At 45.9% G+C, this 12,429-nt stretch overlaps 3 protein-coding genes across 3 annotated transcripts; 1 reads left to right on the top strand and 2 right to left on the bottom strand.

Annotated features, from left to right (window-relative positions):
• Window positions 1–138: 138 nt before the first annotated feature.
• TrAtP1_010004 (uncharacterized protein) lies at window positions 139–1,183 on the bottom strand (the record flags this gene model as incomplete). The annotated part of the gene is made up of 2 exons (XM_014089521.1): window positions 139–1,067; window positions 1,129–1,183. The coding sequence occupies 2 exons, from the start codon at window positions 1,181–1,183 to the stop codon at window positions 139–141; spliced, it is 984 nt and encodes a 327-aa protein (XP_013944996.1).
• Window positions 1,184–4,937: 3,754 nt separating this feature from the next.
• On the bottom strand, window positions 4,938–6,051 carry TrAtP1_010003 (uncharacterized protein; the record flags this gene model as incomplete). The annotated part of the gene is made up of 2 exons (XM_014090014.2): window positions 4,938–5,808; window positions 5,858–6,051. 2 exons carry the CDS (start codon window positions 6,049–6,051, stop codon window positions 4,938–4,940), a joined length of 1,065 nt encoding a protein of 354 aa, XP_013945489.2.
• A 4,181-nt stretch (window positions 6,052–10,232) lies between these two features.
• TrAtP1_010002 (uncharacterized protein) lies at window positions 10,233–12,419 on the top strand (the record flags this gene model as incomplete). Its single annotated transcript, XM_014090015.2, has 4 exons — window positions 10,233–10,771; window positions 10,833–10,994; window positions 11,045–11,311; window positions 11,379–12,419. Exons 1-4 carry the CDS (start codon window positions 10,346–10,348, stop codon window positions 12,417–12,419), a joined length of 1,896 nt encoding a protein of 631 aa, XP_013945490.2. The 5' UTR covers window positions 10,233–10,345.
• Window positions 12,420–12,429: the final 10 nt, after the last annotated feature.

Here is a 12,429-nt window from a genome sequence, read left to right as displayed (position 1 = left end):
ATCTACATTGCACCCCTACCATTGGTCTTGGCAAAATTGTAATATCCTTGATGCCTCTTGGTTTAAATGGTTACTATAGTTGACTATAGCTGCTTCTTTCTGCCTTGAGAACTTTCCAACTTCCATAATCCCCTGCCATCATTGGTATACATACTTTTGAAACATCTCTGGATAACGGTTGCCAATGACAGTCATGTTGGCTACCATCTGAGAGAGTTCTTCCAAATCTTTTTCTTTAAGAGAAACCTGCGTGGAATTTTCCACTGCACGCGCAACGCTGGTGCATCCTGGAATGGGTATCACAGGAGTGTTCCATTCAGTCGCCCGAGACGTGACCCATGCAATTGCAACCTGCGGCATCGTGTAACCAGTCTTTTTCGCCAGTTGCTCAATTTGTTCGACTAGCTTGATGTTCAAGTCAAAGACCTCTGGCTGGAAGCGTGGGTAGAGGCGGCGTGTATCACTCTCGGGGATATCATCGAGCTTCTTGATCTGCCCCGTCAGGAACCCCCGAGACAGTGGAGAATATGCAATTATAGGGATCTTTAGCTCTGAGCATGTCTGAGCAACTCCATTGCTCAGAATATCCGTGGCAAACAGCGATAGCTCGATTTCGACGGCAGATATCGGATGAACGGAGTGAGCGCGTCGGATTGTGGCAGCACTGCACTCGCTGAGTCCGTAACCACCTATCTTACCTGCCTTTATATATTCCACGAGAGCACGCACAGTTTCTTCAATTGGGACTTGTGGATCAATGCGCCCCGGCGAGAAAATGTCAAGGAAGGCTTTGCCGTCCAGGACTTCCAGGCAATTATCAACGCTGTTTCGAATGCTCTCCGGGCTATTATCTGGACCTGCCCTGCTAAAGGCACCTTTGATACTGAGAATGACTTTCTTGCTGTCTTCGGGATATATCGTGAAATAATGGTTAAGCAGATGCAGAGAGTTTGCTGTTGGCGTTCCATAGTATTGAGCGGCGCTCCAGAAGTTTGCACCGTTGTCCAAAGCCGTTTTCATAACTTTAGACGCTTCATCGTATGGCATTACTGGTGGACGGTTAAGACCTATCGAAAATATTAGCTTGATTGTAGACGCAGTATGTATGATCTTGTGCCAAGCACACACCCATCATTCCAAACCCAATGGGTCCTGATTGTTTGCCAGCAACTGAAAAAGACATTTTTACAATAGATGAAGATGCTGCAATGACAGGAAAGAGGATAGCGAGTCTTGAAAGTATAGGTCGATGTTCTGGAGGATTTGAAGACTATGATTGAACTCTCACTCTCGTTTGAAGGCGAGATGAATATTTTATGAGGCGCAACAGTATGCTATATATACTACATTGAGACTTTCACAAGATCCCGAGCTTCAAATACTGCTGGCTTCAATTGCACGTCTTATTCGACGTAATTGAACCAGTGGAGCTTAGGTTGGACAACCCCATCTCTTTTCGCATGCCTTCTATGGCGTAAGCCATCTGCTAGAAAGAAACCTCTCTCTCAAATTCCCATGGATAATATGGGTCCCTTCCATGTAAGTGCATTAATAGCATATAACTAGGTAGGTGCCATGGCTGATGGCTGATGGCTGATGGCTGATGCATGGTGCGGTGCCTGGATAACACGCACTCTCTTGTTTGATTGGCCCAGACGGCGTCAGCCACGGAGCCGGAGATTGCGGAAATGACTTCATGTTCGCCGGGATCCACCAGTAGTCACTCGGATGACTACTAAATCGTCATGGCAAAACAGCCTACTGGATTGACAAACAAAGTGAAAGTGCATTTGCAGAAGCTTAGCGATAGCGATCGGGGAGATTCCCTCCCATGACTATACGCCAATTTCATCATTGACGTCAAGAAGCATTGTGATGGATGACTTTCAACAAGCTCGTAGCAGCCTAGAGGGCGAAAGGAGACGAAAGCGTGTCATCACGGACGCGCGTAGAGAACAAAACAGAGCAGCGTCCAGGGCATATCGTAAGTCTCCCTTCGGCTAGTCGGAGAGCTGTTACTACCTCCAGCTGCTGAACTCTGAGGTAGGCCAGAGACAGAGGCAGGCCTCTGAGGCTCTTCAACTAAGCGCCAGAGGCTGCTCAAGAAGATACCATGAACTCAGGCCGCGCCACCTTTCTGTTACAGAGGAAAGTACCTCGACTCTTTGCGGAAGAGCTGGGGTTCCTCCCTTGTCAGCTCAGTTGCAGGATAATACTTGCATCAATCCATGCCCCGATAGCACTGCTTCTCAGCCAGTATCTCTTGAGACCAATGGGAGCTCTGGTGGGACGATTCAACATATGTTTTCTCAAGGCAGAGACGTATATCAAGACGTGTACTTGTCACTATCAGAGACTACCGCTGCTTTGGATCTCGGCATTGATGACTGCCAAGTAGGCAAGTATCCTGCTTTTGACTCTACAGTCTCTTCGCTGCCTATCACGAATCTCGATGAGCATGGAAGCGCAACATCTGGGATGACCATTCCCTCAACGAGCTCCCTCATTAGTCCCTCAGAAGATTACATGTTTCTAGTAGCTTCTCACTTGTTTAGCCCAGAAGCGAATTTGGCCTATCCAGCGCCAAGAGGCGTTACATCTGAGCGTGAGACAAAGGAGAATTTGATGAGCATATCTTTTCTTCCGTCAATACCAAAACAAGTCTCTGCCTTCTATTCGCCGAAGTCAAAGTCTCAACCCAGCTCTCAAACTTTGGACTACTATCACGGCCAAGGTCTTTCGACGAACGAGTTTGGATATAAAGGCTTTGAACCTGAATCTTTCTCTCATACTGAGTTGGATAACGTATTGGAAGGCCAAGGTCAGACTCAACACAATTCGATGTACTTGGCCATGCCTTCTCTTCTACCCGGGTTTTACAAGCCCTATTCCCGGCAGTCCAAGTTATCACCATCCATCGCATACATGCATGTCGCTATTCTTCTGGGCATTACGCTCCACGATCTGGCAAATGGCAAGCCCTGTTCGCCATTCTATCGCCAAACCACAGCAGAAGACGATCCCAAGGCCCTCCTTGCGGCAGCCGCGATTCCTTCTCTACCAGCCCATCTCCAACCAACGCTGCCCCAGATTCTTTTCCCCCACAAACCAAACCTTGACCTTCTGCCATTTCCGCTTTTACGGGCCCGAGCTATAACTTTGACAGCGACAAATCCTCAGCTGGTTAATCCTGAAGAGCTCAAGATGGACATCCTCCGCGACGGGCTGATTTGTTGGATTAGCAGAAGTGACGATAATAATGGAACTAGGCAGCCTTGGGACATTCATAGCTGGGAGGCAGCGCCATGGTTCAAGAAGAAGTGGAGTATGCTATTTGACGAGGAAAATAATCATGAATTATGCTGAGATCCTTATTGCAATTACTAACAAGATCATATGGTATGTTGTCGGTAATATGATGCCCACACTGTAATACTGCTTTAGACGTGGAATCCATACACGCCCTTTACAATTTTGACAACCGTTTCTTTCTCCAAAAGGTTCTTTTCAGCAGTAATTTTGTAGAAACTGGCTAATTCAGGCGTTGTCTGATGTGTGCGTAGACCACTGATGGTGTTGAATCTGAAATTCCGTAAGCTACAACTCATGGTTGCATTTGACGGGATATTCGGCTTACTTCTCTATGGTATAGATTGCTTCAAGTCCTTCAGCATCCACTTCGGTACAGAGCCGAAATTCGACGCATTATGGCTCATGCTCTTCTGCGAATTTCCCGATAGCCTTGACGAGATTGGTGACCTAAAGAAAGTAAGTATTACTACACAATAGCAAAACAAGCTCATTTGCAAGTTAACTGGATACCCACTTCCTGAAACGACCCAGCCTTGGGGGTAATAGTTGCCAGAATAGCATACATTGTCAGATTAGCCTTGTTAACTGAGTCTTCTTGGAAAGGATAGGCTGGTGTCTTTTTGTTGCAATTTCTGTGATATCTGCCTCTGCCCCTGGCATATATTATCTTGAGGCGTTGCTCGTCCTAAAGAGTGGAATTCGCATTCCAATATCTAACGGAAGCTTCCTCATGTTATATATGAGCGTTTTCTCAAGACAGGTATTTTAAAATTTAGTGGTTCCATCATCTCTTACGTCACCGTAAACGAAAAGCGCTGTAAGTGAAGAATCATTTCTCGCTATTTTCTTGCTGTATCTCTTCCCCACCTGCCCGTGATTTGCAATCGTGAATCTTGGATCTCACCGCTGTGTCTCTATATCTGGCTTTGCTTATAAATAAAAGTGATCACACAGCGTGAATAGGACACCTTGTATTTCATATGTCAGAATCATCATTTGGATGAACAAGTAGAATCTCGAGGATACAAATATACCTAATCATTTGTAATGGTGCTGTAATTATGGATAATACTGCAAACGTCGTTTAATTAGAACCTGGGTGAATGACTGAATAAGGAACAATTTCCATGTATGCATTCACGGGTCGACTGTTTACTGTATGGTCGCCGCTGTAAAGAATACTGTATAGCTGCTACAGGCAACTAGCAAGCGTGCGTTTGTACATGAGGAAAATAACCCTTTTTACGGTATATTTATCAGCCAAGGTCGGCCTGTAAATATTACAAAGCAATTAGCAAGACATTGCGTCGCAAGAAGTAAATGTATAAGACAAAAATGGAGAAGAGCCTATGCATGTGGTTGAATGTGCTTAACCAAGAATAGAAATTTGATTGCCATGCGCTTATAGTACCTTGAGCAATTATCTTAAGTGAACGTTGATGTAAGAGCATTCAATCTGTTTCCACAAGTAAAATAGACCTTTTGCTCGTGTTTTCCACTTCAATGGCTGCTTCTAAAATCTGGCATTTTATTGCTCGAATCTTGCACTTTGCACGTTGTATTTGTCTTGGCACTGGAATTACCGGGCAGGCAAACATCACACCCCTTTGCAAAATACCTGGCAACTATACCGCTCGCCGGCTTTCAGCCTTCTTTAAAAATCTTGGTCCCATGTACTCTGTTCCTTCTTCGGGCGCTTGAATTAAGTCGGTAGCTGTTGAGAAAATCATTTTCTTGATGCCACCCGACAGTTGAATTTGCTCTCCATCCACCAATCCTATGCTTATTGGAAACATATAGGCCTCTGAATCATCTTCCGGTCGGTCACACATGGCTTCTATGGCACTGCTGTTGAATCCCATTAGCTGGAAATCTGGTGGAATATTCTCATAAGATCTTATCATGGAATTCAGTATGAGAGCCACTACCATGACTGCGCCCACGGAAAGTCCTAGTATGGCACCAAGGGCTGAAAACCCCCGGGAAGTGGTATCGAATTCAGGCAATCTCTCTCCATTGGCACCAGGACCAAAGGTACTTGTCTGAATGAGGAAAACACCTTGAGATATCAGCCAGTGTAGCAAGATAGAGAGACCCATGAGGGGCGCGGCATATTTCCATGGTAAAGAGAGAAAATAGGACGAACGCTGCATCCCAATTGGCGACGATACGCGCAAAGTCTTCTTTCCATCCGGACGTAGATATCGAATCCATTCATCAGCAACTAGTTGCCTCGTGAGGATGTTGTTGTAGAATAGGTAGAGAAAGCTGACTATGAGCTGCAGACTGTTGGCAACGACGATGTTCGCCCAGAGCTGTGCCGACCTGGTTGTAATGCTATCATTCAGGGGACCAAATGTTGTTGATGTGGCCGATGGACTGACTTTGAAGCCTTGCTTCCAAATGCCAGAAGGACCGACATCCTGGCCCCTACTTTTCTGGGTGTGGATAAGTATTCCAATTGCGACTGCTGTTCCCGATAAGCCAGCGATGAATCTGATACACGGTCAATATGAGGCACTGAAACTTGGCTGATGTTACTCACAAGAAGATGGAAATGGCCCAGGAGAGAGGTGTTATGGCTTTATACCAACCAACACGCGCCTTCGGCTGCCAGGTTGCTTTCCTTGCTCGAACATAGGTTGACCCAAACTTTGTCTCGCTTTCATCTTCATCGTGAATCTGACTCCGCTCTGGTGATGCTAGGAAGCTATGGATCGTGTCTCCCATTGTCATCATTGTTTCGTTTTGTAATTTCCCTTGCATAGTTTTTGTATGGCTGAAATATTGCTTCCAAACCCATATAATTATCAAACAAGATACGAATGTACAACAACACATAAATGTCAGTATGTGCGTCATATAATGCAGCCCGCATCGCTCTTGGTTGTTAGCCTCGTCGCTGACGAGGCAGTAATCGACCAATACAGGTATATCATTCCTTGGTTGAAGTACCCAGTTGTCTGCAAACGAAGAAGTGAATGCCGCATCGCAGAAAATTTTCGTTGTGTACCAAGCGCATATCCAGCCCGTTGAATATGTCCAAAACTCACACTGCGAGATCCACCCGTCAATAAATGATGAGCCGTTATTCGCTTGGGATGACATGTTCTTGGCGACCACGATGACACTACTTGTTACAGTCATTGGATCGATATTCCGTGTTATGCATTCCCGTGAACCTAGGCGGGTGTAGTTGACCGCAGCCATCTGCATGGAGTATATTAGCGATCTATTTAGGGGTCCGACTTCAGCAGGAGCAGAAGCCTGGAACCAAGAGGCATGTCCTAGAGGATCAGAAACCGTCCAGTCTTCTCCGTTAACCAGGAAATCATTTGTGACTATCGCACGAGGGATCGCAGCTATTGGTATCGAGGCGAAAAAGGCTGAATTCCAACTAGAACAACGTCATGGTTATTTAGCCGGTTTCTCCTACATTAAGTGAACAAAGTGAATGATGACTTACAATAAGTGTAACAATGCTGAGAACATCCCAAGAATGATCCATGCGCATAGTCTCTTCCTCTTCACATAGTATAGATTTATTATACTAAGAACCCCAATGTAGAGCGAGCGCTTTTTCTTGTGCGCTCGATCAATTTCCCCTCGCGAAGGTGCAACAAGAATCTGCATGCAGTAGTTTCCGGCTCCGAGAAAAGCTGACGAGGCGATATTCAGAGTCACATGTATAATACTATTGATCCTGTTGATATCTGTGCAGTTGCCGGTCTTATATGTGCCAACGTGGAGTGCATTAGGTGGGAAAGCCCGAATTGAGACTATGAGGATCGCAAAATTGGCAGCAAAAACCATGATGGCTACTAGCACTTGTGTTCCGAGCATTATTGCTCTCTTTGTCGTTCTGCGTCTCCATGATTTTGCATGTTCGTGTCTCGCTTGCTCTAAGTCAGGGATGTACTTTGCCAAGAAACTTGTTTTTGCGTAGCGGCTAAGAATTGTTCAAGGTTAGTAAAAGAGAAGGGTATGAATAGTCTAACTCAGATGGATAACAAGTACTCATTGTGAACGTCGCTCTCTGTTAGGAGCTGGGTCTCCTCGCTGATATTGTTGACTGTCGCTGTGAAGATTGTAGGGCTTCCCTGCCGCGTTACATCTTCATCTTGCTCCACCGATAACTCAGCTTGACGAAGGGGGTTATATCTCTTTACTAATCTCTTCCCCAATGTCTTTAGTGGAATCATATTCTGAGTTGTGTTGAGCTGGAATCGAATTGCATCTGACAGGCGGGCTCTGTCACGTTTGGGACGACGAGCGGCATTGGGAACGAGAAGTGTGGAGAGAGCAGACAATGCAACGCCCCAGAATTTAAACCAGAAATATAATAGATATATTTAATTCTATTTATGGAAAGTTCTTTATCGTACGGAAATCCTATTGCGCTGACCGCCGACTGCATTTCTTGTACAACACTCCATGTCCTATCGCGCGAGACTCTATCATCCAATAAAAAAGTTCTTCGGTGTCATATAAGCAACCAATATGTGCCACAATGATGCAGATATGAAACCAATATAGGCCCAATTTGTTGTAGAGCTACAACTAGTGAATTCTATGGCCTTGCCAGCTTGGCCTGTTGCATACTATTTTTGTCAACAACTGCCACCAGCTGCTGTTAATTATATTTATAGCATACAAGTCTCGACTTGACAGCAATGGTAATCAATAGATTAGTAGCTCAGTTAGGAGGCTGAGCAGTCAGTGGCTTATAAAAGCAATGAATTGTTTTGAGTGTAGCTAATACGAATGATTGAAGTAGCTCCTTAGTAAAAAGAGAGGAAGGGAAGTGTGGCGCACGGCCAACATATATTTGATTGGAAGTACAAGCGAGCTTGTATGAGGTACACTTTGTATTGTTCTCGTTTGGCAAAAATACGCTCATGGCTAAAATCTAGATTAAGGAAAAAGAACACACGCCCGTAGCATCGTGAAGCTCCATCATTCACACACACAGCTATTCCCATGCTTGGAATATAAATAGTTACATATAACTACTTATTATCTTGCTCCCAAATAGCACAACAGCTCACACTTCTTCTCATTATGTTACACGTAAAGGAATGTATGGAGTGTCACTTGCATTAGCCGTCGAAGAGACCTCATGTAGGTGACCGTGCTTTCAGTCTAGCTTAAAATTGAGCCCAGCCATTCCTGCAACTCAGTACTCGATTCTAAGTGCCGTCTTCTATGTCCAGCACGCTCTATCATAACCTGAGTGTCCCGAGGGGGGCTGCGGACTGGTGGTGTTCTTGCTAGCGACCCGCCACACTGACCCTGAGAAAATTACTGCTTAGCATTGGAGTGGCCGTCTATGATCGATCACACACGGATTGCGTGTTAGATAAGAACTTGTACATATGCAGTGACCCATTATTAGGAATCTTTACTGAAAACTATATCGCTTGAGATGCGGAAGAGTATCCTCTCGGGCTAGAGATTAGTCGTTATATATCTCGATGATGCCACTTCACCATATCTCTGTCTTCCTCACGCCTTTTTTGAGAGATCCTCAACGGATGCAAAGAAGCCCTACTAATTGTTCGACTCTGTTGTTAAGAATAGTGCCGGAGGGTTTGGCGCCTGCGCGGCCATTGTTTCCTGTAAGAGCGAGAAGATATTTCCAAGTTGATGATGATGTTTCACTGCTCTTGTGTCAATCTAGCAGCCTCAGACTCAGTCAACAAAAGTCGTCTACGGTTTATGTAATTAAATTGCGCGAAGCCAGATTTTGACTCAAACTCCGACCAAGAATTGTTGATTAGTGATGCAAAGTCGAGCCCTTTACTAATGGCCCCAACGCGAAGCCGGTGAAAAGTGTCGCCAAATTTGAGCTTGCCTACTACGCTTTCGATTCTTCGGTAAAAGGGTACATATTTTTCAACGGTCAAAGCGTACTCGAAGTTTTTCAGTTGGATCTGATGATGGATATTCATGCACACCTGTATGGAGCAACGCATCCTCTAAGCCGCCCGACTTCCGACTTGATGGAATGTGCACTGGATGTCTCAAATTATAGGGAGTCACAATCAGCCAATTTAGACAAGCTTCTAATACTTTCCCTGCTTCATCGCAATAGCAGAATTGCTCTATTCACTGTTGTCCAAGATGGTGAGTCGCTGTGCTTATCGATTGATTACGGGCGTCATGCTCTGAGTCGGCTCTGGAGCTAAGCCTCGGACTTTGCTGCAGCATCAACGCTTAGCTCCGTCTCTTGATCGCCGCTTCTAAACATGAGCTCTCGAGTTTCCTTGATGCTCTCTCATGTTTATTTTGACAACTTCTCAATTCATGCTCGGCGGCATTACTGTGATATTGGGATTATCTCGTCATTCTATTATTTTTACTGGCTATTTTCCGCAACTAGCTGACCTCCTTCTCACGCGCAATGAATTTATGCCGGATTTGTGATAGGGAGTTTCGCCGCAAGTATTAAGAACCTCTCCCCATACTTTCAAGGCCACAGAAAAGAAGCTGACAAGACCACGCAATAGGGATAGTCTTACTCGGCACATAAAGATGCACGAGCGAGGCCCCAAGGTGCGCAGAAAGTCATGCAATCGCTGTCAAAGGTACCAGCTTGCAATGGTGTCCTTTCAGAGAAGAGCGAAATGTTAAGATATATCATTGCAGATCGAAGATTAAGTGTTCTGGAGATCATCCGCAGTGTCTCGCGTGCTCTCAGAGAGAAGTCTTGTGCACGTATCCATTGAGTAGTACTGGCTGTGGGCAGAAACGGCAATACGACTCGCACACGAAATTGGTGCACAAATCAACTCCAGATGCTACCGCATCATATATATTCGATCATCAAAATGAGATTCCGAGTGTCCTGGAGCTGGTTGAAGCCAATGGTCGGGATTCACAATTGTTCTCATCAGAGACAGACATACAAAGTTCAACATCTTCTACGCCATTTCTAGCACCAACCTTTGCACTGCTTTCCACCGAAAAGGTTGATGAAATCTTTCCCCATAACAATTCAATTCCACATTGGGAAGCTGCAAATATCGACTGGATGCTTCGAGATACTGGAGATAGAGTCGACTTCAACACTCTCGGCTTCTCTGCCGATCACATCCCGGTGGATCATGCCTCGCATTTGCTCTGGTCAACGTATCAAAATCCTTTCAATGTAGCCCAAGAACCAGCCTCCAAATACAAGGAGAGTGCGACGCAGCAAGAAGGATGGCTGCTTGATCCTCCTGAACTTGCTGAGCAATCTTTGGATGTCCCCGGATTAGGTGAACAACGGGTTGACCAACCCATGACTGGATCATATACCCAATTGCGAGATCTCACTGATGACGATCGAGATCGTATCCAACAGGCAGCCAAAACTTGCCTCGAAGAACCGATCTGGGCACCTATTTCATTCGCGGCTTTCCCGAGCAAGGAAAAGCTGGACCACTGCATTGATCTATTCTTTGTCAACTTTCAACCAGTGAGTTAAATCCTAAATAATCATGTATTGGCGCGTTCTCTAGTCTAACGCAATCTTACAGGTCCTGAGCTTTATTCACAAACCTACTTTTGACCCTACAGTCGCGCCAGTCACGCTCATTCTTGCTATCGCAAGCATAGGCGCACGATTCACAAATCTTAGCGGGGCAGCGTCTTTTGCCAATGTTATCGCAAAGCTGAACCGCCGACTCCTACTTTCGATGGTTAGTCGTTACAACTAACTAAAACAACCACGGCACTGATGTTCAACTAGGGCGAGCGCGACCCACGTATTGCATCTTCTGAACCTTTCATGGCGGCACAGTTGCTCCAAGGAATCTACGGATACTGCAGTGGTGATAGAGTCTTGTTTAATTATAGCGAGACTTTAAGGTGGTCTCTAATCCAGACAGGAAAACAAGTTGGGCTGTTTCATGATACACCACGACGGACTCCCTCGACTAAGAGCGAGAGTGTTGAGTCTCAATGGAGTTCCTGGATCGCTTTCGAAAGACGCAAGAGGCTGGGATGGGCCATACACGTATGCTTAACTCTCTTTGAGTCCACTGGAGAAACTGTACTGTGACTTATCTCTAACCTATTGGTAGGAATTCGATGCTCTGGCCAGTGTTCTTCACAACCAGCGCCCTGCCTTCAGCACACCTGATCTGACACTGGCACTCCCCAGCGATGCAGACAGCTGGGAAGCTCCGTCTGCCCATGCGTGGATGGCCTTGCATCCATGGAAGACCGAGGCTGATCCGGTTGGCTTTCGGCTCGCAGCTCGCAGCTGCTTCGATGCGAGTCTCATCGACAAGATCCAGCTGACCGATACACAACATATCCATATCATCATGGTGACTCTAGCTCGTTTTGTGTGGTCACTTAAAGAGTTACAGGTGTCTCCTCTCATGGACGTGGTGCCCGATTACATGCCAATTCCTGATCATAAAGCAACACTTACAGACAAGATGGGAGATTTCTTAATTTCGCCGCATGTTTTGAAGTATTCCATGGCTACAGACGACCGCACTCTTCGTCATGTCACCCAAAGAGCTTTGATCATCCACATGTCATACTTGTATGGCGCAAGCGATCTGATGGACTGGTTACCTGCTTTACTTCGCAGTGCGGGTTTCAACAAGCCGGCTCGCGAACGCATGGTCAAATGGGGAGAAGAAGATCCAGCCCGAGTCCGCAAGGTCATCTACCACAGCTCACAGATCATGGGAATTTGCCGTGACTTTCCATTCAACACTCCATACGAGTCTTTCTACGCCTTTTACGCTGGCGCAGTCTTGTGGTGCGCTGCTACACTTCTGGCTTCTCCGCTCAGAGATAGCATTTGCAGCGATAAGAACAAGAATTCTGATCCCGAATCAAACAGAGTTATCCTTCTGCTGGACAGGCCTCCGGTTAATGATGCGGCTAACTGGACTGCTAACGTTTTGAAGTGGGTTCATGAGGGCGAACGGCACATTCAGCTTGGCATGTATGGCGTACCAATGCTGGGCAGCCCGGAAAGTCGAGTGCAGGTGGTTCAAGAAGCGGTTCGTGTGTTGCAAAATATGCGCGTTTGGGATATATCTCGCGCATTTGCGTCTACTCTTAGGCGCCTTGTACGAGCTATAGAAGTGATCGATCGATAATAACACTGAT

Source organism: Trichoderma atroviride, chromosome 5, assembly GCF_020647795.1.
Source record: "Trichoderma atroviride chromosome 5, complete sequence".
Lineage (NCBI taxonomy): Eukaryota > Fungi > Ascomycota > Sordariomycetes > Hypocreales > Hypocreaceae > Trichoderma > Trichoderma atroviride.
This window is presented reverse-complemented; position numbering and strand designations above follow the sequence as displayed.